The sequence below is a fragment of the Pteronotus mesoamericanus genome, unplaced genomic scaffold (genome assembly GCF_021234165.1).
Source record: "Pteronotus mesoamericanus isolate MK-2021 breed Mesoamerican mustached bat unplaced genomic scaffold, CSHL_Meso_final contig_50, whole genome shotgun sequence".
NCBI lineage: Eukaryota > Metazoa > Chordata > Mammalia > Chiroptera > Mormoopidae > Pteronotus > Pteronotus mesoamericanus.
The window spans coordinates 44,962,574-44,990,312 of record NW_026555186.1 but is presented as its reverse complement, the minus strand read 5'-3'; the positions used below and the strand labels follow the sequence as shown (position 1 = coordinate 44,990,312).

The 27,739-nt window shown below is 36.5% G+C and overlaps 1 protein-coding gene across 3 annotated transcripts in view; it reads right to left on the bottom strand.

Annotated features, from left to right (window-relative positions):
* Positions 1-779: 779 nt before the first annotated feature.
* The window catches only part of LNPEP (leucyl and cystinyl aminopeptidase), a 91,478-nt gene continuing 64,518 nt past the window's right edge, over positions 780-27,739 (bottom strand). For all 3 annotated transcript variants that reach the window (XM_054578629.1, XM_054578630.1, XM_054578628.1), the window contains 10 exons: positions 26,806-26,937; positions 24,468-24,628; positions 24,131-24,219; positions 15,649-15,832; positions 14,375-14,531; positions 7,703-7,887; positions 6,049-6,210; positions 4,388-4,528; positions 3,636-3,717; positions 780-3,000 (listed from right to left, as the gene is read on the bottom strand). In XM_054578629.1, coding sequence (XP_054434604.1) covers positions 2,869-3,000; positions 3,636-3,717; positions 4,388-4,528; positions 6,049-6,210; positions 7,703-7,887; positions 14,375-14,531; positions 15,649-15,832; positions 24,131-24,219; positions 24,468-24,628; positions 26,806-26,937 — 1,425 coding nt within the window. In that variant the 3' untranslated portion in view covers positions 780-2,868. The remainder of the gene's footprint in view (positions 3,001-3,635; positions 3,718-4,387; positions 4,529-6,048; positions 6,211-7,702; positions 7,888-14,374; positions 14,532-15,648; positions 15,833-24,130; positions 24,220-24,467; positions 24,629-26,805; positions 26,938-27,739) is intronic.

Below are 27,739 nucleotides of genomic sequence, written 5' to 3'. Positions count from 1 at the left end.
CCCGTGACCATAAGAAAGTTCATGAACACTGAAGCAATGGCAAAGAACAGAACTTCTTGATGAGATTTATATAAAAAAAAGTAACATGGAGGTAGATACTCCTTGCAGTTTACTATGTCCAATCACTTGATATTAACAGAATAAACTGAACTCCTTAGATTGCTACTTCAATATGGCCTTTAAGATCTCCAAAGCATAAATTTGTGTCCCACAATTCCAGGTTTCCTATTCTACCTTTCCTAAGAATCTCCTGTGATGTGTCTTTTTCATTCAAGTAGACTGTCTCTCTGCAATGAGTGTAATACTTGCCAAACAAGTGCTTGTGTCATGGACCTGCAGGCTTACATAAAAAAGCACACTGTGACTGGCTACTGTGCTTTAATCTATATGAGTTCTCAGAAATACAGTGGCTAAGATAGTTTTGGGGAAAAAAACTTCAAAAGCTACAACTAAACATATTATACTACATGTTTTACCTATTACTTAACCTTATAGTCCTCACTTGGGTTAGTTTTTAGAAGCCTCACCTAATGGGTTAGCATAACATTAAAAACTATGGAATTCTGTGGGAAAATTTGAGGCGAGACCTACTAAAATGCAAATAATATGAAGTGAGGCTCACAAATAAAACTACAAATAATATGGATCTGGTCTCATGCAAATGAATGGCTTTTGAGTTCAAAGATAGCAATGGATTATGAGTTAACTCTTTTTTAGCCAAAGTTTCTGTAAGTTTTTACTTATAATAATACCCCCACACACACACACACACACACACACACACACACACACACACACACACACACGAAAAACTGATATAATTCAAGACAAGATTTGCCATTTACACAGTTAATGTGTGTTATAGGAGCAATGTAAAGATGGGAAAGTAAAACTGAAGTATCTTAACTGATTTTGAGAAGTAGCAAAATTTAAACTCTGTATCAAAGTGGAATTTAGTAATATAGTATGGTAAAAAAACAGCAACAAAAAATATCCCTCAAAAGTTTAGTATTTTTTTCCATTCTAAAAATATAAAAACTCACTAACTTCCATTATCAACTAAACTATCATTCATTTACTGAACACAAAAGGAATAAAGACCTATAATTACCCCAGTTTCAATAAGACATCTTTAGATGATTCTGTGATTCTCTGGATATAATATTTTCTACTCTAAAACAGGCAGATAAATATTTAAAAAAGACTAAATTGGGCGAAAACACAGTAGGGGTAAAGAAGGATATCTTTTAGTTTGTCAGCCTTTTAAATTTTGTTATATAAAAATATTTTCATAAAATAAAATATAATTTTATACACAATCCCACATATTTTCACTTTACACTTGCAGAATAAAAAAAAGGTGACTTTTCCCATTGTCTGATTCTGTAAAGTGTTTTTAAGTGCTTGCAAATGGGCAGTTACCCTTTTTGTACATAGAAGATGTTTTCAAACAAAATATAAAGTATAAGAATTATTAGAAAGAAAGTTTTTCTCCTAAGAATCAAAGAAACTCAACAATCTAGGTATAAGTCTGCACAGCTTAACAAATTCAAGTACAGAATTTCTCCTTTCGAAGGAGTAAAAATGCCAGGCAGTTTTGTGTTTCTTCCTTCCTTCCTTCCTTCCTTTACTTGGACATTTCTTTTCATCTGTTAGTTTACCCATGATAAAATAAAACTATGAATTTTCAACTAAATAAAAGTACTGTATTTGATAGTACAAAAATTCAAAGCCCACCATATTAAACCTGAATCAAGTTACCTCTATTTCACATTCTCTTTATTCCTTTAAGGTACTATGGTGAACTTCAAATAAAAATGTTCAATTTCTCAAACGCCCTACTTTAAAATGTTTCTAATGTGCTACTCTATCATATAAAATGAAAATCCATCCATAAGTATGATTCAGAGATAAAGTGTCTATAATCTATCATGCCAAAAGGCATCTAAAACAACCTGTATTCTTAGCAACAGTGATAAAGTCATGATAAAAGACATCAGTACTAACAAAATGCTCATATAACTGTGGAAATACTTAATTATAACATAAAGTACATCTATGGCAGGGAGTGATAAAAGTGTACAGATTTGGATAATATTTAAATTTATGAATAAAGTAATTATAATTAAAGCTAACTTGGTTTGAATCATTTACCTAAAAGATGATAAAGAAAGCATTAAATATTGGGAAATTTTAATCTTTTGGCCTTGTTATTTAGCTTTTCAATATAACAAAAATTTAAAAATTCTGTAGCACCTGGCTATTCTGCAGAAAAAAATATAATAGTTAGAGTTCTTATTTAAAAATTTTCCAGGAAATAAAGGATTAATCAAAACCCCAAATCAAAGTAGATCTGCACACCTGAGATTAGTTCTCTATAGCTGCATGCTTCATCAATTTCACTGTCATACTTTTTTGAAGCTGTTACCACATTCAAATAACATCTATCAACAAGAAGCAACAAATGGCTCACAAACCAGCAGCCTACAAAGATGGTAGCTCCCATAGTAGATTTTTCTTTGTTCACTGAGTCAGTACTTTACGGATACCGAGAAATAAAAAGAGAATTCCAAAAGAGATTTTATTCCTCATTTGCGTACCTTCAAAGTAGAAAAATTACTCATTGTTTTTGTAGATGCTTGGTATATAGGTGAATATAATTTTGTAATAAATAACTACATATTACCCAATGACATTTCACGAAAGACTGATGAAAAATACAGACAGGCCCTGAGCTAACTACAACTCCTAAGAGTGCAAACAACTCAGCAGCAATCCTTGGCTTCACCTTGGCTTTTGCAAAAGTTAACAGAGCCCCAGTTAACACGCTCTCTGAATGGGCGACAAAATGAGGTGCAGTTTTGCATGCTACAGCCACCACGTCAGAGTGTTAAGGTTCTTCTCCATCCACTGGATATTCAACTGAATGACTTCCAAAGCCTCCTGGACACAACGAAGCCGAAAGGTTGCCTCGGACTGATTTTCAAAGAATGCCTGTACCTGTAAGTTGCACAGAGAAATGTTTTACTACAAGAAACAAACAGTAAATCTCAGGTAACTCTAACCAGTCTTTTCAAATAAACTTTCATTTGGTGGTGGCTTTGCTGATGTCTTGAAAGAAGTAGAGATAAGAAGTACTTTAATATCCAAGGTGTTTACATCAAATTGCTGATCAAGTATGATGAAATCTGAAGTAATTTTAAAAAATGCATTCTCCTCACTCCCAAAAGGGTTAATTTTTCAAATTAAAAATAAAAAAATAAAATGGCCAGGTAACAGCAAATGACGTAGAGTCGAAAGCTAGGCTTGGTGCCCACTTTTACTCTTAGAGTGGCATTCTTCAAAACTATTCCATTACCACCTAAAAACAAACTTGGCATATACTGGCTTTAATTAAAAAAAATACTTGTATCAGGAAGACAAGGGGGTATTGTTGAGAATGGAATCAGAATTTTTCCTCATTGGAATTTTTTTCTCATTGCTATATATCTATCCTTTAAAAGCAATCCTAACACAGAATCATTAACATTGAGGGAGGGAGAGGACGGATAGGAAGAGCTGCCATTGACGTAAACTGAGCAGCCTGTGAGGCAAGGGATACCCCAGCTCCTTTATTAGCATTTTATACAACCAACCTCTGACAAATGTGCCTTTGTTGAAAACAGGTGAGTCGATCCAGCAACAATGCTTTGCATGGTATAGGAGCCCAGATGGAACCTGAAGAAACACAAATACAAGAGCAAAAAGAGCAAAAAAAAAAGAAGCAGCTGTTGGTAAGCTAAGTTCCCGAGGGCAAAGGAAATGCTTTACTGTAAGCTACACATGCCAAAGGCAGAGCAGAGTCCTGCTGCTGGGAACTGCAGCTCAGTAAATCAGTTCTCCACACACTTACTGCTGGTGGTATGGAAAGGTGGGCAGAAAAGGGCCAGAGTGAGGGATAGCCACATAAATTACTAATCCATTTCATCTACTCAAAAATCACATCGAACACCCAGAAATGTAATTATTGCTTTAAAAGAAAAAACCCTGCACGTGCTGCCTACCTGGATGTGAGTTCTTAACGGATCCCTTGGCAATGAAGAGGCATTATTCAACTCTGTAAGTAAACAGCTTTTCTGAAACAGCCCACGGCCAAGCTAAACTAAGTGGCCTGGGGCCAAGCATGGTTAGGCTTGATTAGTACCCAACTGGAACATCAGTTGTTGACTCACATAATGGAATTATGTTTACACATGCAAAAATTCCTGCGTGTTCCAGCTAAATGTCACTGAAGCATTTTTCCTCTCACAGCAAATCATAACAAGTGTGAACCAATGCAACGCTGGGAAAATTTTTCAAAGGCAGAGACTGAAAATACTAGAAGATAGTAATTCTCTGAGAAACTTACTTCTGTACAAGCTTATTCCAGTTCTCTTTGACAAAATCCCATGCCAATAAGTGTCCAGGAAACTGTCGGCCCACTGTTCTAATGATAAATGACAGCTCTTGTGTTCGGATGGTATCTCCATTGAGGCTACTTTTCATTAACCTGAGAAGCAAAGCAGATTTAGCTTCCAAAATAATTATTCAAGGTGAAGTGAGGGCTGAACTTACATTGGTACTGGTCTCCTAGTTAAAGCTCTGTAGTAATTCAAGGGATATAAACTTGGGTTAGTTCAAGATTGAGCAATAGATTGAAAACATCTTTTTTTTTAAATGAAGAAAGAACTCACCCGTACTTCAAAATACTTTGACATAATTATAAATAGACCTTGATGTAGTAAGGAATTTGAGAAATAAATCCTGGCAGAATTTATAATTCTGAAGACTAATTTTTTTCTGTTAAAAACCTTATTTGATTTGTGTAGGCAGGTATACTATTACTGTTAAAAACTGGGCTGTTAAATAATGTGTAAATTAAGGTACATTCTGGAATATTATTATTTATTGACACTTCATATGTACTAGGCAATGTTCTAAATTGTTGACACAACAATGCTTGAAATAGGTAATTATTATTATTGCCTATCCCCACTTTACAGTTTAAGAAAACTGAGGAGGTTGGTAATTGCCCCAGTTACACTGCTAGTAAATACTAAAGCCTACCATTTGAATATAAGCAGTTCTCATCTACTGTGCTATTAAATCTGTGTGTGGTGGAAAAACACATATCCCCAAAAGAATGCAGCAATATTTCTAACAGAAAGAAAAACCCAAGTGCTCATCAAGATGTGATGGGTTGAGTAAGTTATGACAGAGTGATACTAAGGAATATTATGCAGCCATAAAAACAAATGAAATAGGCTTTATGAACTGACATGGCAAATTGCAAAGACTGATCATTCACTGAAAGGACAGTCACAAAACACTGGGTACAGTAGAAACCTATGTTGATATATATAAATATACAGGCCAGGTCTGATATTGTTAACAGAGAAAATAGGAATGGAAGGCTCATATGAGAGGAACTTCCACATTTTATTCCGTTTTCTTAGGCATCGTTTAAATACTTTATAATGGGAATATATTAGGATGTTACCAGTTTGAATCAAAATTATTACTAATTTAAAACAAAAATTTTTCTCCCTTTGCTTGGATCAGAGGCTGGCTGCTACCTTAAAGAAAATGATTATTTACAGTGCCTCCTTTGGAAAGCAGGTCTGGGCAGGTGCTGAGGACATCTCTGGGACACTATTAGGATTTATCTGAGCAAAATTATAAAGAGAAGCAATGGCACCCAAATGCGCCTCCCTCTCTCCTTCCCAGTGCTGCCTCTCAAGATACTTTCCTACCTCCCTCGGCTCCTGGAGCCCCTCCACCCTGCCACTGACCGCCCTTCCAGTCAGGTGGCCCCGCTCACTGCCCTTCTCTCCCCATGGGGAACTCCCATTTCCGGGGCTTCATCAACTGAATATTCAAAAGGGAATGTCTCACAAATTCACATAAAGGTGGCCTATGAGTAGATGGCGCAAAGGAAGATCCCAGAGCAAACTGGGCTCCCCACCCTTGGAGCACAATGCTTTTATGCTTTTGGTTTCATTATATCATATTCCTTGGGTGGTTTCATACCAGTGAAGTCTCCGTACATCCTCTGAGCTGGCAAGAGCTTCAAGTATTTTATTCTTCTCTGCTTCAGAGCCTATCGATGTGTACTTGCTTAAGAGGAACGACCAGCCTCTGTCAGTTTTTGCTCCAGCTTTGAACACAGCAGTCATGACATCAGTAGGCAGGCTAGAAGAGAGGTGGTCAAATATGAGAACAAGAAAAACTCCTGAATATGAAGGTGAGGAAATGACTAGTGGTGATGTTTTTGGGATCAGAGCCATAGAAGAGTCGTTACTGTACAACTAATAGTGAAGAAAATGATTAATTTAGTGGCTGCTGCTTTCCCAGTTGGTGGGACTATGAGAAATATCAGTTCAATTTAATACAATAATTATTCACTGAGCATCCACAAAGAACCAGGCAGGCAACTGGCTGGATGCTAGAGAGGGGAAGAAAGAGACACAGTCTCTGACTCTAGGAACTCACAGGCTATCACAAAGCACAGAACAGTAAATATATACATTATAATACAGTGTGGTAAGTTCCATAGTAGGAATACGAAGAGACGGATGAGAGGAAAGAAGCAGCACAGTTTTCTGCCATGATTATTTATGATCCCTTTATCTGATGCTTGAATCTTTTTCCATAACAACCCACAGGGAACCAAGGAGAGGACCAATCATCATCAAAATAGTTCTACTAATCACCAACTCCACTTGCTATGTTTTATTCCTAAATTAAAAGAGACTTTTTGACACCTCACACCCATTAGGATGGTTGATATTTTTAAAAAACCCACAAAATAACAGGTGTTGGTGAAGACATGGAGAAAATGGCAGGAATCCTTGTGCGCTGTTGGTGGGAATGTAAAATGGTGCAACCGCTATGGGAAATAGTGTGGCAGTTCCTTGAAAAATTAAAAATAGAACTACCATATGATCCAGCACTTCCTACTTCTAGGTATATATCTGAAATAACTGAAAGAAGGGTTTCAAAAGGTATTTGTACACCCATGTTCATAGCAGCATTATTGGTAAGAGCCAAAAGGTGGAAGCAACCGAAATGTCTATCAGTGCACGAATGAATATGCAAAATATAGTCTAAACTACATACAATGGATTAACTGTTCAGCCTTAAAAAGGAAGAAAACTCTGACACATATTACAACACACATGAAGCTTGACAATATTTTGTTAAGTGAAATAAACTAGTCACAGAAACATACATACTGTATGATTTCACATATATAAGGTACTTAGGGTAGTAAAAATTCATAAAATAGAAAATAATATGGTGGTTTCCAGGGGATGGGGAGAGAGGATGGTAGGGAGTCGGTCCGGTAGAAAATTTCAGTTTTGCAGGATAAAGTTCTGGAGATTTGTTGAACAATGTGAATATTATACTTATACTATTGAACTATACAGTTAAAAATTGTTAGGATAATAAATTTTATGTTATATGTATTTTACCACAATTTTTAAAAAAGTCTTATTTGAACAATAAAAAATAAAATAAAATAAAATAAAAGTCTTACTTGAGAATGTAAGCACATAGAGTTCACATATATTAACACTCAGTTTTATAACATTTATGACCCAGGATGAGAAGATCCTGGTTTTAGCATGTGACGTTAAGTAAAGAAAAAGAAGAGAGTTATCTGAGTAGAAGCACACATCACCTTTTCGTTCCATTGGATGTCATCCAGTCCTCAAATAGCTTCATGGCAGTGGTGCTGCAGTTCGCCAGGCTGTGGGTGCAGGCAAAGTCTAGCAAGGCTGACCGCAGCTCTCGAACAGATGGGGTGCCCTCATCAGTCCAAGTTTGTTTTTGAATTTGGCTTTGAAGCAATTTAAATACCCTGGTCTAAAGAGATAAAATGGGTTATAATGAAATAATAATAATTAGAGCAACCAGAAAAATCAGGACAACTAAGTCTCTTTCCCAGCGTTTATCAAAGGAGAAAAAAGGGAGGGGCGACAAGATATTACTCATTAAATAAAAACTGCCTACACACAGCTGAGATGAACCATTCAAAAACAAAGGTTATACAAAAGGCTGCTATAGCCAAGAGAGACTTTTAACGACATAAAACAGAAAGAATTGATGACTTCTGTGCAGCAGGGAACCTTTCTTTTGTGTGTACTCAGCTAGAAGTTGTTTTTCTGTGCCAAAGTATCGCTCCTAGAAGGAAGTTGGAACTTCCTGACCTCCTGACTTTAGAATCCATAAATCCACAAAGCAGTGAGCGAAAAATAAAATTCTTTACTTATGAGGAGATGTTTAAATGTTCCTGAATCCAATATTTAAGAAATATTTAAAATACCAACTAGTTTGATGCTGTAACAAATTAATCTAATTAGTGAGGAAATGAAGACTGCAGGCAATTATAGTTGTTTATAGTTATTCTTTTCTCCCCCAACTTGTTATTAAAAAAATTCTGAACCTACAGAAAAGCTACAAGAATAGTACAATATACTCCCATATGGTAGATTCACTCTTTTTTAATACTCTTCCATTTGCTTTGTTTCTCTGTGTGTATAACACAGATATATTTTTTATGGTTATAGCAGAACCATATGAAAGTAAGTTACAGATATCATGATATTTCAATTATAAGTACTTTAACATACAACTCCCAGAAATAAGGGCATTCTCCTATATAACCACAATACCTTATCACACTTAAAGAAACTAATAGATATTCAGTAATATCCACTCTTTAGTCCATTGTTATAGTTCTGAATAAGATGTTATCCCAAATGTATACTTACGGTATAAAGAAATCAACAAATATCTTATTTCTTTTTCATCTGTCCCCACAACAAAAGGGTAAAAGCTGTTACTAGTATATGGAAGTATATCCATGTTGCCAGCTGTGGTGCATGGGGAGGGGTGAGGACACGTGGGATTTCAAAAAAATCACCACATAAAATATGCATTTGTGAATGCGACTAAGAGAACATTTTTTAAATAAAAATGCTTATAGGTATGTTTTAGAAAATCTTCGTGGCTATAAGTAAGGAGAATCAAGATGAAAAAAGTCCCCAGGCACGCCCGCCCGCCGCGCTCCAGGCGCAGGGGCATTTCTTCCTACCAGCACCTCCTCCACAGCGGCACCCTTCTCCCGTCTCATCTCAAGCGGTCAGGTGCCACAGATGACCACATCCAAAACCTCCCAACCCCAGACAATTAGTTCAAGTTCTTCACAGAGCATTATATTCTTGCTGTCAGGACCTAAAATGAATCCTGCTCAGTGACTTTTAAACTGCGAAGCCATTTTCTCGGAAGACCTTCTCCGAATAAATCTCTTATGCATCTGACTATGAGAACGGAAAAAAGAATCTGTGCAAGGAGGATTCAAAGTTTGTGATGACATGTCAACTCACGTTTGTTTGTTTGCTTCAAAGCAATAAAATAGAGAACAGACACCTTGTGGAATGTGTGAGTAAGCTTAGAAGTGATTGGGAGGATGTGAAGTGGAAAAATAGTTGCCATGCTGATTGATAATGCAAGGAACATAAAAGCAATGCAGGAGATCCTATCGGATGCACATGACTGCTTTGGTACATGCTGTCTTCACTGGCCTGACCTCCTCAATGGCGTCATGATAGCAAACCATCCAAAATGAGTGAAGCATAAAAGAAATTTAAATGCTACTCATAACTGTTAAACAAACAAAGAAGGAATGAAAGGGGAAAAGTCACATGCTTGAAATACTATTTTAAAAAGTTCAGTGGAGACAAACGGCCATGGCAATGCTCCTTTAGAGTTAACTGAAACACAAAGAAGCCAGTACCAAAAAAAAAAAAAAAGAAAAAGAAAAAGAGATGGCCATTCAACGTACTAGAGGCAAGAGGAAGCTGACATTTGAAGATGCTAAGACTAGTTCCTGAGCACTTACTCCATTGGAATTACAGGCTGAAATTTTACTAATTCCCTGCACACCAAATAATCAAGGGGAATTCCCAAAATAGTCGATTTTAAATATATTTCTAATGATAGCATAATACAGTAATTCTTTAGAAAATGCCTGCAGGTATAAAATGTCATTTTATAAGTAATCCAGGTTACATTTTTAGTATTACTAGACCATAGCAAGGGCTTCAAATCACCTTTGTCTTTTACAAATTAAACCTATTTTATCATGGCTCTAAATTAATTTTTGAAATTTAAACTCATTAAACAATAGAATATCATCCTCTGATTTCATAAAGTAAAAACGGCAAGAGAGGAGAGGAAGTACAGGTGCTAAACACAATTCAAGGAGTTAAACCTTTTGAATCTTTTCCTACTGTGCCACTCAAACAGGGTCATACAAGCAACAAACTTTGGATATGCAATAAAATGCAACAACAAACAAAATGATTTAAAAAACAAAGCAGGGAAAGATGTTGGCACTTATGGTATGTATTACATCTTGATTTACTGCTTTAATTTTGCAGTGATATGCCCAGGGAATTCTTTCTTGGGTCAACTGAACTTCTTAAACGTGAAGTGTCAGCTTTTATTGCAAAAAGCTTATCCCACCAACCCCTCATATGTAAAAGAATGACAGACTTGTAAGTCATGAGACAGGAATATGACTGGGATCAGATGTTAACATCTTATGTGAACAATATGACGCAACTCCAACGTGCCTCCAGAACCTGCCCACCACAACACCACAGCACCAAAACGCAACACATAGAGGTGTGTCACGTAGGTGTGTGCAGCCTACACAGCAAAATGACTAATAAACGTATACACTGCTCTGGTGTCTAATAAAGAATTAGACACCAGTCTTTATCACAAATACTATTTGAAAACTGGACCCAAGGACTCAGAAATGCCTGCCATTCCAGTCTCCAACTATAGTAGGTCAGACTTCATATTTTCAGAGTTTTGATGCTACCAAAATGCCCTAAAATTAGAATTTTAAAGAGACGAGTTCTCACTCTGGGTGAGCTGAAGCTAGGCTGACTTTTAACTAACAAGCAAGGGCATGAGGCTCTCCAGCAGTAAAAGGGCCAGCGTTCTGCCATTGCATACTAAGTATCCTGTCCTTGCCATCTAACCCCCAGTCCCCTGGACCTCACCCCGAAGTTCGTTCTTAGTAAACACATCCCTGCCCAGAAAACTGGAAATCATCATCTGGAATGAAGACTCAGAGTTACTTGAGAGCCATATTAGGAAAATATTCAAATGGCTTAACTCCTCGAATTGTGTTTTGCATCTATATTTTTGGCACAGGGATAGCTTGAGGTAAGTTATCAACGGCTTCCTGACACTGGGCCTCAACATAGTTAATGGAGAGAGGAGGGGACAGAGTGGCTTCTGCCATCACAAAAGTTAACTGGCTGGGAAGCTTTAGAGTAGACAGAGATGTTCTGCCTCCTCTCAGGGCATATTCAGGACCAACACCGTTCCTTAATACTGAAGTGAGTGATATATACCAACATTGCTACCTATACTGGGTTGAATAGTATTCCCCCCAAAATTCATGTCTGACTGGAACTTTATTTGAATGCGACCTTATTTGGGAATAGGATTTGAATGTGACTTTATTTGGGAATAGCATTTTTGTAGATGTAAACAAGTTAGGATGAGGTCACCCTGGATTATGGTGGGCCCAAATCCAATGGCTGGTGCCGTTATAAGAAGAGGAAATTCAGACAAAGGAACACAGGAAGAATGTCACCTGAAGACGGAGGCAGGGACTGCAGTAATGCAACTACAAACCGAGGAATGCCAAAGATTGCTGGCAACCCCCTGAAGCTGGGACACTTGGAACAGACTCTCCCTCAGGAGAAACCAACTCTACCCTGACAATACCTTAATTTAAGGCTTCCAGAACTGTCCGAGAATAAAGTTCTGTTGTTTTAAGACAACAAGTCTGTAATAATTTATTACAGCAGTCCTAGGAAAATAATATGCTACCCCAAGTTGTGTTGATTTGATATGACACTAATAGCCCCCAAAGTAAACAAGTATGTATACAATGATGTATATTGGTGCTGGATCATTTAGCTACCCATATTGAAAATAAATTAATATTCATGTCTACCTCACACCATATACAAAAATCAATTCCAGATGGATCATAAATCTAAATATAAAAGATAAAATAATAAAGTTTTCAAAGACAAACATAGGAGAATATCTTGGGATAAACAGATTTCTTACCTTAAAATTAAGAATTTATGCTAATTTAAAAATGATTAAAAGAGTGAAAAAGCATGCTGGAGTAGAAGATATCTGTAAATATACATGATCAACAAAGGACTCATAAATAGAATATAGAAGGGACTCTTACAAATCAACAAGAAAAAGGCTGACACTGAAAAAGGCACAAAAGAGAACATTCAATGATCAATAAACACATCAAAAGGAATTCATCTTCACTTTAGGGAAGTGCAAATTAAAGTAAAAATTGCAGTACTATGATGCACCCATTGAAAAAACTAAAAGAAAAAAAGTTTGCTATTAATACTAAGTATTGGCAAAGTACAGATCCAGAAAAGAATTTGAATTCTCAAACACTGCTGATGGAGTGTTAAATTGGTAGAACTTTGAAAAATGAATTAATCACGCACATGTTATGACTCAGCAATTCCATTCCCAGACACATATCCCACAGAAACTCACCAAAGACATATATAAGAATATTCACAGTAACACTATTTGTCATAGCTCCAAACTCCAAATAACCCAAATGTCCATCTACAGTAGCTGAACTAACCAATAAATGGCCAGTTTCTTTAATACACTAGCAGTAGAAAGTCTGTGTTGGATTTTAAGTTTGCCCTAAGAGATTAATAGGTTAGTTGCATACTTCTTGGAAATGTACACCAATACTAAAAAAATACTTTTACTAATTCTGAATATAAAAGAAATCTCATGTAGTAAGTTGACAACTTCATTTCCAAGGAAGTAACTAGAGGTGGGTCTGTGAATTTAAACCTTAAACACATGGTTTACAAGCTTTTCAAACTGTTTTAATTTTTAAAAATCTCAGTTTAAAAAAGAAAACAATAATAGCAAGAAAGAAAAACCTCTGATTTTCCCAAAGGAAAGGTATCATTGGAAAGATGACATTGTTAGAATACAAATTAGCAACATTTTAAAATATAGCAACATAACATAAGGAATAGGCTTTGAAGAGAAACTAACATAGGTTTGAATCTCAGCTTACAACTGGCTAGGTAAGTGACTTGGGGAAGTTATTCAGTCTCCTCATATATCTAATGAGGGCAGGAGTATCTATCTGGCATTGTGTGAGGGTTAAAAGGCGTAATCATCATTAAGCACTAAGGATGGTGTAGAGAATATAATAAGCACTGACTTAATCTAACTTAATTTAAATTAATCTGACTTAATCGGACTTAAGCATCTCCACTCATGCGTCAGGATGGGGTGGTTCCTTTGGGCTCAGATCAGAAACTTGCGAGGAAGGACGTTTGTCAAGCACCACATGGCCCTCCTGCCCTGCAGCCCCTTCTCTCACCGAGAATCACCCAAGTGGTAAGACCTCATCACACGGGACGCAGAGTAGAAGAGTGGCAGAAAGAAGGCTGTTAAAAAACAAAAAACACCTAATCCAACCCCTTCCTTTTACTGGTGAGGACACCAAAACCCTAAAAGGCTTACTCTAATTCCTGGTCTAGTATGTCTTCCTTTTCCTGAAAGCTGTCTCTTGCTTGGTCCCTGGAAAATCTGACTATTTTACAACGTGAACCATGTTGTCAGAATGGGCTGATTTAGAGAATTAGATAAAGCAAAGGATTCATCACTGCCTCCAGCGCTTGTAATGAGTCAGTCAATGGTTTAACATTAAAAGTGTCGAAAACCTGTTGCTAACAGTTAAGATTTGGCAACTGCCTTTAAAAAAGATGAAACAATCTCCAATACAAAACCTCCCTTACTGCCTTGCAGAAAAGCATATCCACCGGCGTTGGCATCCATAAGACAGGTTATCTGTAAGGACTCCTAAACAATATTCTCAATACAAATATAACTGTCATTTTATACTGACCACAGGATATTAATGGGGAGAACTACTCTGCAAAAGGGCCCCTTTAAAGTATGCATTACATAAACATAAAGCAGTATTTAAATATAAAAATTATCTTTTCATGTGATAGCAGAATCAGAAGTCTATATTTTGATATTCAAATGAGGCCACATCATGCTAAGCCTTTACCAGCTCTCCATGGTAAGCAATAACATTTTGATTCAAAGTAAAGATTTCTAGAAAAGTAAAGAAAATGGAGTTTAACTAGTTGCTCTTTCGGCCTATTACTGCTGAATGGAATTATGAATAACCATATTAAAGGCAAGCAACAAAGAGGAGCTGGCAAAGCGGCAGACTTACCACCACTCTGGAGGCCAGATCCATATATCCCAGTTTTTCAAGGAGGTCAGAGATGAGGCCTGTCTGGAACAGGGCTCCAGTGATGGGCGCAGTACAGGTCTCATTTCCAAGATACCCAATCAAATCAAAGGCCCTCTGAAGAGGCACTTTGCCTATGCTGAAGGATAAAAGAACAGAAACAGTAAATATGCTGAGAAAGGCAGATGAACATTACATCTGCTGAGAGAGAAATTGTAGGGCTGGATGGTGAGTCTTGAAGACCTAAAATTTAAGCTTAGAGTGTCATTCCATAAAGTTAGACTAAATATTATTACCTTTAATTAAATTCATATGTGTGACCTAAGGTTAAAGATACATTTCAGGAAAAAGATAAATAATAGCTCCGTTTTTATTCTATGTCACCTGTGAATTGCTACTGACTCAGGTAAAGTATTACAATATCTTAGGTAATAAAAGATGAAAAGTACTAATTTTATTTATCTTTTAAATTACTTATATTTACCAGGTGAGAACAGGTGACATAAAGAGAATTTGAATCAGAAAGAAAATGTATTTGTTTATATGGGAATCTGCTTGTCAGACTTGTTAAAGTGAGGTCTACTGTGAATTTATGGTGAGTACATTTTACAAATAACCATTTTATAGAAATTATAACAATGATGGCTGAGATGACATAAGGTCATTTCATTAAAAAAATGAACCAAGATAGGATGGTCAAGAATAGTCAGAAGGAACACTTTTGAATATTCCTTGTGTCTTTATACCCATTAACAACTAAATTGGTAAGCTATCTATACACACAAGGTCACTGCTATTCTTGGCTTCAGGATTCTGTAACACGTGGGGTGGGCAGGCAAGTGGTAAACAAATAAGGAGGCTCTAGATATCACAGATATTCCTGAAACCAGTGAGTAAGCACTAAGTATCCTACTTAAACCAAGTGCTGCTTGAAAAGGATTCTCTCAAGAAATAAAACAAAACCAGCACTACATCAATGTAATCAGCAAATATGGGTCCTGCTTGTTGGCCTCTACATACTTGAGATATCATTTAAATCTTGTTATTTACTTGCTCAATATTTGTAGCTAACGTTTCAATATAGGTTACAAACTCCCTGAAGGCACGGACTACGTCTTACATTTTCCAGTTCAAAACAAATTATACTTTACAGGCAATACATGCTAGTTCTTTTGAACTGTTTTTCTAAACTGTTCTTTTCCTCAGTATCACTTGTTAAAAAACAAATGAACAAAACAAAACTAAGCATACTGTACCCTGCAAGTTCAAAGATGTTGTTGATGAGGTTTGCCCGGTCTTTGTCACTCAGGACATAAGGATTTATTTTCAGCTGTTTGATTAGTGCATCCCAGTCATCATCTGCATAATGTACAATATAATAGCCAGTCATGTTTGTATTGACTTTGATCCACTGCACTTCTTCTGTAAGATTGATGACATCTAATACAAACCAAAAAATGAGAGAAAGAGAGAGAGAGAGAGGGAGGGAGAGAGAGAGAGGAGAGGAGGATAATAGGGCAAGAAAAAAAATATTAAACAGATGCTTTGTTTCAAAGTTAATTTGGTGTATTTTTATATATATTTTATTATTCTACTAAGAAACTAAATCTCTGCCTTCCGTGCAGTTATTTTCACATTAACAAAGATTACTCCTCATTCATTTAACAATTATTTGTTTAATGGTAAAACAAGGTACTTATGTCCCTTCTCTCACAGATCTTACAGGCTACGTAAACAGGCAGGTAGAATTCCTATAAATGTTACTGCTGGTACTCTAAAGAAGTACGCAGAAGAAATGCTTCATCTTCTAGGGAAAGTTAGGAGAGGTTTCCTGGAAGAAATGACAGCTAAGCTGAGACCCCAAAATATGTTAGCTAGGTAAAGAGTATTCAAGATCCAGAAAGAGTATACATAGTGCCCATGCACTGAAATGGCTCCCAAGTTCATTGCGGCTAGGGAAGAGAAGCGGGGACAAAGGGACAACGTGTACAGGGGTGGTTGGCACGGAAGATCAGGTGAGAGAACTACATAAAGTGTGTTCCATCTCAGCCTGTGTCTCTATGTTAGCAAAGGAAAAACAAATAAAGCCATTTAGAAAAGTTACATAATTCAAAGCTAGCAAACTAAGCATTAGGGAAGGGTTAATGTCTCATTGGGTGCAAATAAAAAATAATTGAGTTAAAAGAAAAGTGTTATGTACTTTTGGGCCCCCTACCATTACATATATAAATGCTGAGAGAATTGTTAGAAATTTATATGGAATAATTTCAATTAATTTTAACTTAATAAGGAGGTACAAAATATGACTACAAGGACATATTACTACAAAAGCTGACTGCAAAATATATGTAGTAAGTTTTAAATCCTTAAAATTACTCATCAAGAAATGTCCTTTAAATTTGGCAACAAGGACATGAATTTAATATAACAGTTAAGGGTATGCTCCTAAGCATCTTAAGATTTACTAATATTAGAACATCTGCTTCATGAACTATTTTTTTCACTGCTACTCTCCCAGTGCCTGGAACAATGTTCCTAGTACCCAAAAAACACTTGGATAATTAATGGATGAATAAACAAAATAATCATGTCATGGTAAATGGTTTCAAAGTATCTAAATAAGGTTTGTAAATGTATGTGATGTAAGTTTTCTTCCCCGCTTTAAAATAAAGAATACTAGTTTTAAAAATTATAAAGAAAGAGGAATAGAGAGATAAGAAAAATAATCTAAACTCAGAGACTAATAGCACTGTGGGGTATATTTCCTGCCAAGATTCTTCTTATACACAATTTACTGGTAATTGATGTAATATTCCGTACAACAGATCTACATATAAGCATGTATTTTTATATTGCTTTTTCACCTATCGGACGCCACCCCTTGCCATTTTTCATTGTCTTCACATGCAGTGTTCATGTATCTTCATAATATTCTATGTCAAGACCAACCACGGTTTAACCAATCTCCTATTTGGAAACATTTAGAATGTTTTAAAATTTTTACTATCATAATAATTCTATATGAAAGATTTTGCACATATACTTTAGAAACACATTTAAACCCTTGAGTATCTGAAGTCTTAGGGTCTATCAACTTCAAAAGCATGAATTATTAAAATTTACCAGATTCTTTAATGCCTTATTTACTTTAATTTTACTGAAACTGCAAAAGATATTTAAACGGAAAAGACAGTCTGATCGTGTCTTAACACGGCATATAAGATTCTTTTTCATTTAAAAATTCTATACTAAAGGAAAATGGAGAGAGACTCAGGTGGAAAGCAGAATGACATCTAGTGGGGAGGATCAAACAAAAAGGAAAAAGGACTCATGGACATGGACCACAAGGTGGTGACTGCTGGGGGGAAGGGGTATAGGGGACTAAATGGTAATGGAAAAAATACAATAAAGATTACATTTAAAAAATAAAAATAAATATTCCCTACTATTTGTTTTATTGCTGATATAGCAATAGGTGGGGGGGAAAATCAGTAAAATTAATGTGGTCTATTCCTTTTTCCAGAGCAGAATGTAGTTCTAAGGAATAATTGCGATGGCAACAGTATCTGCTCTAAGGTGGAGACCCTTTTTTGTTTGTTTAATTAATTAATTTATTTTTTCAAATACATTTGTCTCTGCCTACCCCCCACCACTTTCCCTTGCCCCCTCCCTCCCTCCCTCAACTCTTCCCCTTTGGTTTTGTCCATGAGTCCTTGCTATATGTTCCTTGACTTTCCCCTTCCCTTCCTTTTCCCCTGCCCCCCCTCCTTCCCTCCTGTCTCTGTTGGTTTCTTTTCCTTTCAGTGTTGCGGGTCTTATTTTCCTTGCATCTTTGTATTGTTGGTTAGGTTCCACTTATAGGTGAGATCATATAGTATTTGCCTTTCGCCCCCTGGCTTATTTCGCTTAGCATAATGCTCTCCAGTTCCATCCATGCTGTCGCGAAGTTTAGTAGTTCTTTTTTTCTTTCTGCTGCATAGTATTCCATTGTGTAAATGTACCATAATTTTTTGATCCAATCATCTACTGATGGGCATTTAGGTTGCTTCCAACACTTGGCTATTGTAAATTGTGCTGCTATGAGCATTGGGGTGCATAGGTTCTCTCGTATTGGCGTTTTGGTATTCTTAGGGTATAGTCCTAGCAGGGGAATCACTGGATCAAAAGGCAGTTCCATTTTCAGCTTTTTGAGGAAATTCCACACTGCTTTCCACAGTGGCTGCACCAGTCTGCATTCCCACCAACAGGGTACTAGTGTTCCCTTTTCTCCACAGCCTCGCCAGCACCTGTTGTTTGGTGATCTGTTTATGATGGCCATTCTGACCGGTGTGAGGTGGTACCTCATGGTGGTTTTGATTTGCATTTCTCTGATGGCTAGTGATGCTGAGCATCCTTTCAAATGTCTCTGGGCCCTCTGTGTCTTCTCCTTGGAAAAGCATCTGCCCAGATCCTTTGCCCATTTTTTGATTGGATCATTGGTCATCTTGGAGTCGAGTGAGTTCTTTTTATATCTTGGAGATCAAGCCTCTATCTGATGTATCATTAGCGAATATATTTTCCCAAAGGGTTGGCTCCCTTTTCATTTTGCTGATGTTTTCTTTAGCCGTGCAGAAGCTTCTTATTTTGATGAGGTCCCACCTGTTTATTCTTTCCTTTATGTCCCTCGCTTTAGGAGACATATTGGTGAAAAAATTGCCGTGTGGGATATCTGAGAGTTTCCTGCCAATGTTCTCCTCTAGGACTTTGATGGTGTTGCGACTTATATTTAAGTCTTTTATCCATCTTGAGTTTATTTTTGTGTATGGTGTCAGCTGATTATCCGATTTCAATTTTTTGCATGTAGCCGTCCAGCTCTCCCAGCACCATTTGTTGAAGAGGCTATTATTGCTCCATTTTATGCTTCTGCCCCCTTTGTCAAATATTAGTTGCCCATAAAGACCTGGGCTTATTTCTGGGCTTTCTATTCTGTTCCACTGGTCTATGGGTCTGTTCTTGCGCCAGTACCACATTGTTTTGCGTATAGTGGCTTTGTAGTATAGTTTAATGTCCGGTATTGTGATCCCTCCTACTTTGTTTTTCTTTCTCAAAATTGCTGCGGCTATTCGGAGTCGTTTATGGTTCCATATAAATTTTTGAAATGTCTGTTCTATTTCTGTGAAGTATGTCATTGGTATCTTAATAGAGATTGCGTTGAATCTATAAATTGCTTTGGGTAGTATGGACATTTTGATGATATTAATTCTTCCAATCCATGAGCATGGTATATGCTTCCATTTATTTGTGTCTTCCTTAATTTCTTTCTTCGATGTTGTATAGTTTTCTGCATACAGGTCTTTCACCTCTTTGGTTAAATTTATTCCTAGGTACTTTATTTTTCTTCTTAAGTTGGAGACCTTTTTAACGAACCAATGACTAATGAAATATTAACTTTATCATTAGCTAATGCAAAAAGATCAACCCTCTCCAAGTCACCAAACACAATTCCCTACAGATATTTTCCCAAGAGAGGACCTTGGGAAGGACTGAAAAGCTCCAAATCTCCCTTTCCCATAAAAGAAGGCAAGCAATAATAAGTATGGCCATTTCCCAACTGGATGGATGCAAGAAAATATTGAAATACAGCATATCTTGGCTGATAAGCAAGCAACTTGCCGTGTCGTGAACCTAGCCAAGTCCAGATGGTAGAAAGGAGAAATGCAGCTGGGAATGTACTTGAAATTATTACTGTCATCTCGATGACAGAAATATAAAGCAGTACAGCCAACAGCATGGAGAGGAGAGTTATCGTTTAAAGAGTCAACATATTGGTCTCTTTCAGGTCTTCTGAACGATCCAGAAGAGAGATCCTTAAAACCACAGGTATCAAAAAATAATGACTCTGCTCACAAGGGAGGTCACTACATCCTTGCAGCTCAAATGTGGATGAGGCTGCCCTCATATGTTTTTAATTTATCATAATCATTAACAGATTAACAGTTCAATTTTCACAATCCATTGAGTAGTAAAAAAGAGTAACTCCAATCTTAAATGGCAGAAGCCCAGATGAAGTAATCTAATATTGATTTTATAAAGCCATTTGTCAGTGAGTTATGAAAATCAACTACTGTTTTATAAAGAAACATTAAAGCAGAGAAACAAGAATCATGTTTTTACTACAAAGTTAAAAATTTCCTGGATAGTTTGCTTCAGAGGACTAGCATGAGGCATACAGTTGAACTGCACCCACTGCTGTTCAAAAGCATTCCTTTCTGCAATACCCCGCTCTTCCCCCTTTATGTTATTAGGGGGTAAAAAGGCAAGAGCAGAGAATGGCACATGATAAATATCTTAATACTACAATCTTCCTCCTTCTTTCTTCCAGTTGCCTTTCACTCCAATGACATGTCTTTCAGTTTCAGGGAAATATTTCTGGCACAGTCATATTCTTCCAGAAACACGAATGTTTCACTTTAGAGTCAATATAAAAAATTTCTATAATTAAAGAGCTTAGGTCTGAGTACAATGTGGATTGACACAGAGACTGAGGAGCGAGAAAGGAAGAAAAGGGAGAGGGAGATGCTTTTGTAAGTGTAACTTCCTCAACATGTAGCTTGAAAAAAATGGCCCCTTTCAGCCCTTCCTCTGCACAACAACTATTACTTGTTCAAAATTCATGTATGTGGGGAAAAGTGACAAAGATATTAACCAAATGTAACTCCTATATTGGATTGAACTAATGGACTAACCCAGCAACCCTAGAACACATGGAAATATACTATAATTAAACAAACTACCAAGATAACACCTTGTACTAAAGTCATATGACATAAAATAAGCATCTGTAGCCACCGCCTCTGCTGCATTTCTTTTGAGAAGAGAAAAAATTAAAGTAAGAGTGATTCTCACTGGAGCGCCAGGAACCAAGAAGAGCCAGTGGACCCTAGGGCCCATCACTGTTTGTGAGGACAAAACATTTTCAGCGCGGATTCTCAAAACCCGGACTGCCAGCAGTGAAAAGGGCGGCAGCAGCCAGGGAGGTAACACAGCTGAGGAGAGGAACTAACAGTCACCACTTTCATCATAGAGTGGCTCAGTTCCAGCTCGGAATTAAACCCATTATATTATAGTGCATTGTGTATATTCTCCTTAACTACGAATATTCTGAAATGAAAGGAAACAGAAGATGTCATTTCATCAGGCTTTGAATGCTCTTTTCTTGGAACTTTTTACAATGAAATTTGAAATTGAGTCACTTCATTATAGATAAATTTATTTATTCAATAACTGTTCTTGTGCCTACGTGGTGCTAAGGTTGCAAAAGTGATTCATATAGCTGTAATGTCTGTCTTCAATAGGGGACACATCTAATGTGGGGCTTAATCTATGTGAAACAGTACTTAAAGTATACTACAAGTAGAGAAGCAGAGAATGTTATTAAAGCACACAAGTAGGGTATCTAACGTGCCATGGGGTGAGGGAAGGCTCCCTGGAGCAAGCAATGGGTGATGTGAGATCTGAAGAATGAGTAGGAATAAATCAAGGGAGTGTGGGGAGGGGCGCAACAGTGTTCTCCCAGGAAAGAAAACAGCATAAGCAAAAGCCAGCCAGAGACAGGAGGAGGAAAGCCATGTTTGAGTTGCTCAATTTTTGAGCAGTGGAAACACAGGGTACTAGGGTAAGGGCTTAAAAAGAAAAGGTTTTACTAGGAAAATAGGAGCAAGGCATTGGGCTGTGAATCTGAAGGAGTTTAAAAAGCTCACATGTAAACTGAGCTAAAAAGTAAAGGACTAATAAAAGCAGGTATCTTATTATCTAATTACTTCTAGCATAATACTTTTTTTTAAAGATTTTATATTTTATTTTATTTTTTATGTCTAGAGAGAGGGGAAGGAAGGGAGAAAGAGAGGGAGAAACATCAGTGTGTGGTTGCCTCTCGTGCACCCCCCACAACCCAGGCATGTGCTCTGACTGGGAATCAAACTGGTGACACTGGTTCACAGGCTGGCACTCAAGCCGCTGAGCCACACCAGCTGGGGCTTATTATCCAATTACTTCTAATACCACCAAAAACTTATAAACTATCAGGAGGTTTGCAAAATATCCTCATTGGTTCCTTTCAAGCAGGGAGATGACATTATTTATTTTCTCTTAGGTCAGATACTATCCTTCCAGGGCCCATGTAAAGTATGCAGTTTTGTTTTCATTAAAGAAGGCTGCATTTCTAGCTATGCTAGGTTAACCCAGCATCAGGGTTTTTAAATGATGAGATTGTTCTTGTAACACTGCATTCTAGTTTAAACTGCAATACAACTGGTATGCTCATATATTTCAAATGGCATTATAAATTGTTATCACACAACAGAAGGACAACTTAGAAATATATATTAAATCACAAAAGGTAACAGTCTTCATTTTGAGAAGCATTCTTATGAAAAAATAACAAAACAAAAAAAAATTTAAGAGCCTGAATTTTTATTAAGGCTTTTTTTGTCCCATAGAGACAAATGGTGAATCAAGTGTTCAATAATAAGGAAATATTAAGTCAATTACTACATATGTGATTTTAAAAAAGATACAAAAATCACATGTACACAATGACATTGTCTAAGGAAAAAATACTTTGAAATGGCCAGAAAGAAATAATCATGAGAGTGGTTATGATAGGGTGATAAGATTTGCTCTTGTTTTCTAGATTCTCTGTAAAGTGGATATATGATATTTAAAGTATTTTTTTCAATAATGACATCAATAACAGTAGCTAACCCTTATATAGGGTTAAATATTTATCTAGGACACAACACATGCCAGGTGTTGTTCTATATGTTTTATAGAAATGAACTCAGTGCTCATCATGACACTATAAAGTAACTATAGCTACTATCTCCATTCCAGAGCTGAGGGAATGAGGCTCAGAGAGGTCACATAACTCACCTAAAATCTTACAACTGAACCAGGCGATCTGGCCCCAAAGTTCATTCTCTTAACCACTAAGCTACACTGTGCTCTCAAAACTACAGGATTGAATACCATATCAAAATTCAAACAAGAAAGTTTCCTTTTCCATAAATGTAGAGTATCATTAATAGTTCCTGCAGAACCCAGAAGCCTTATGTTCTTTCAGGATGTAAATTAAGAGGATAAATGGTATGGTATTCACAGAGGTATTTAACAGATGGTCAGAAACTACATTTCAATTGCTTTTATAGACTCGTTGTGGATAAGCTAGTTTTACTATCCCCATCCTTGCAATCATAGTTTCTTGCCTCATTTTGTTCATTAGCAAAAATGCATCCTACGTCTGCATGACATTTTGTAGTCATTATTTACTGTAAACCTAGGTCATGAATCAACCTTTATTACATATAAGAATTATCTAGGGTCCTTGTTAAAATGCCACTGCCCCCGCCCACCACTAGAAAGCAGACAGCAGAGCATACTTTAAGAAACTGCTCTACTTCTTACTGTATAACATAAAATATTTATCTTGGTACAAAAATACAGCATTTGTTATTTTCTCTCAGGAGTGCTGGCACTTTCAGTGAGACTTTTTATACCTTATGCCACATGGCTATGAAAGACCAATTTTATGCATGATACATAGACTCAATCTCACTTTAATCACAGCACGTATAGGTGATTTCATAAAACCAGCTCACAGAGGGTATACACCGAAAGGTGTAAGCTCATTTCTGCTGCTTGGTCAGATGTTTTAAAAATATGTTCTTTCCAATTTCTTATCAGAAAAGTGTTAAGTCAAACCTGATTTCTTGTCCAGATATGATACCAATTGATATTTAGAATGATTTCTCCCCTCGGCGACAAAGGATAGTGGAATATGCCACAGGTGGCTATAAAAAGAAAATATTGAAAGATTATTATGCTTTCCAATATTTCAGTCATTTACATACAACTTATTATTTTCTTTTGTTTTTTTGGGGGGTGGGGGGAGTGGGCAGGAGGGTGAAAATTTTCAAGGTATTTCCAGAAAGTGATAATCTTGTTAGAGGTTTTATAAGAACCTATGATTATAAAACATTTAAAAATACTTTAACTTGAGGGTACAAAAGAGGCAGCAGGGAGAGAAACAGGCATGCACCTTGCATCTGAGGGTTGAATTTCAGGCTTCACATTTGAAAAGAATTGTTCTTGTTGTACAAGAAGTTCCTTTCCTTTCCTTTGAACAGTCACTAAAGGGAATCCTTTCTGCAGGGTCCAGGTTTTCATCATTTTCTTTACATCTAGGGTTTTGTTTGTGACCTATAAATAAAAGAATAAATTTATTTTTGCTTGAAGGTAAACAGTTTATTACCGTATATATCTTTCCTTCTTTCCCTACCACATTTTATGAAGGCTACATTTAATGTTAATATAAAAAAGAAGCTGGAATGCTTAGTTGAATTTATATTTATAAGCTAGGTAAATGAGCAACTGCTAGGTCAGTAACCTGAAGAATACTAAGTGATAACTAAAGAGAGGGAGGCACTATGGTGAAAAACCAGCAGACATTATCAACTGAGTGTTCACTAACATCCCTAAGGAGGAATAAGCACTTTCAGGTCACAATACTAGCAGGGAGGGTATGAATAATAAGAGAGAGTCCAGAGTCAGAAGCACTGCAACTTATTCCTGTGAATCAGCTGAGTCTAGATTTCTCTCTTCTCCAGACCCTCTGCTTTCATAATGTTAAAGTTCTTCTTTTAAAGAATACTATGGAAATGCCAGGAAACAGGCAGCAGTAGCAAAAGAGTGAAATACAAACAGGTCAGCTGCCTTGACTTTAAGTCTCTCTAGAGAGGAGTGGTAAGCTATTTAGATGGTCCAGACCTTCTTTCCCAGATAATTACATAAACTTATCTACAAAAATCCAGCAACAGAGGTTCATGGATCCTCTAAAGCCCCCTGTCCCTGAAACATCTGGTATCGATGAAGAAGCAATTTTTGAAGAACTATCTCTTTAAAAAAGGTGAATTAAACTTATGATTCAAATTATTTTTCTAGGTTACATATGGATTTGAATTTCAAGTAACTAAAATTATCAAGTATTTCAAGTGTTTGATAGTATCACTTCACTATGGTAGGCCTAACCTCAATCATCATACTCCTATTTATTTAAAGTAGAAAAGGATGGAGCAAATCTTCCCGAATACATTGTGATATTAATATAACATTTCTCATGGCTTAGATCTATTTATTTCTGGACAGGGGTTGTGAAGAAAACAAGCTCACTCCAAAGAAGGGCACTTTTGGGTCTTTAAGCAGAACTGAAATTAAGAGGAGAATGCATCATTTGATGTGGATGCTAAAAAACCTGAGGATGATGTTAGGGACTAGGTTGGGACAGGAAAACACTATGATACAAAAGTTAAAGTGAGTGAGGAAGGCAGAAATACATTCTACATGTCAGGAGATAATATGACAAGTATAAAGTAAATAGTGTGGCTTTTCACTGAAATACTACTATATGACAAGAAAAACAATGATTTGGAAACAACTCTTAGGCAATAAGGGCTAATTCTTCTGAAAGAGAACTCAAGAGAGTAGGGAAGGTACCACAGCTTATTTACATTCTGGGCAAAGGGTTAACAGCTAGGAAATATCAGGTTCCAATAAGGCAAGGAAGCAGAAACAGTATATGAAAAACATCCAGAGAAAGGTTCTTAAACAGGGTCCATAAGACTTTGAAACAGTGAGATGTTTTACATTATGTGATGTTTCTGGGGAATATGTCCAGAACTTCCATCAAATTTTCAAATATGTCTGTGATCTTCTAAGCATTAAGAACTTTATCTAGAACTTTATCCAGATTAGGGTAAACAACCTCAAATATTTATAAGAATATGTAGTTAGCATACATGCACAACACAGGTTTGGTTCATGCACTGCTATGAAGCATAACATGTACCTAATTACACTGCTTATTGGAATATTTGCAGATGCAACAAAATCCAAAGAGCGAAGGAAGGGCAGTAGGCCGCCAAGGGCAGCCAGCGGGGGATGTAGCGTCTACTCTAGAGACATGGCTCCGAAAGACAGGAGGATTTGTAGGGCAGAGTACAGAAAAAAATTCATGAATGAGAGGGAGAAAAATTGCAAAGTCATAAGAATAAAAAAAGATTTTTGAGAAGAATGAAAATATAGTAATGTGTGCTAATTTGGAAAAGACAACTTTTCTACAAAGTAGAAATAGAAATTAAAGAATAAAAATGGTTACACAAGGCCACACACAATTCTTCAACAATTAAGACTAGTACTTCCATTTCTTGATTTTTTAAATTCTGTGCTCTATTTATAAATATTTATATCCTAAGCTTCATCCTTGTCTTTCTTAAATAACTATCTTTGGTACCACAGCTTATTTACATACTTGATAAAAACATAAATAGAACTCCTTTCTTCTTATTTTAAGAGCTAAGTAAAATATTCAGGTCACTTACCTCATTAAAACTATCCCACAGATCATCACTTTGAATGGATGTATAACTATGATTATGCAGGTAAAAAACAAGAGCACGTTGAAATACATCTTCATTAAGAAAAGTTTTCAGCATCAACAAGAGAGATGCTCCCTATTCAAAAAAAAAATAAGAGAAATAATAGTATACAATAGATTTATAAAATTGAGAATCTAAAAATCAAAATGTAATCAATCTAACCATATACTTTCATATATAGAATCTAGTTATAATATACTCTTATTCAATTCCATATAACCACCTGTGGTCTATGTTCAAAGTGTCTTAAAAAATTATTTTAAAGGATTTCAAAAGAATTCATGAAGCAGATTCCCATGTGTACTAATTCTACTGTGAGATATTTTGTGTGGTCTATCAGTTACTTGATGTTTTACTGTTAATGTTAAAAAGCTAAGTGACTGTAAATAGATGTATTTTTAAAGATTTTGTTTATTTTTAGAGCGAGAGGAAGGGAGGGAGAAAGAGAGGGAGAGAAACATCAATGTAGGGTTGCCTCTTATGTGCCCCCAACTGGGGGCCTGGCCCACAACCCAGGCATGTGCCCTGACTGGGAATCAAACCGGCAACCCTTTGGTTCACAGGCCAGCACTCAATCCACTGAGCCACACCAACCAGAGCTGTAAATATATTTTTAATAGAAAAACATGACAAATTTTCTGTGGCATCCCCACTCTTATCCTCAATGTTTAAAGCACCAGTTCAATTCATGGGCACGCTGCTGGGGACAATAAATTAGAAGAGCTCCCAAAAGTCTCTCTGGTAGGGAGTACATTAATTTCCAATTTTAGTATTGTCATGTTGCTGAAGTAACCAAGATCTCTTCCTGCAGACTCACTTTCAATATGTTTGGAGCTAATGAATGCATAACATAGTAAGTATTCACTACTACTCAGAA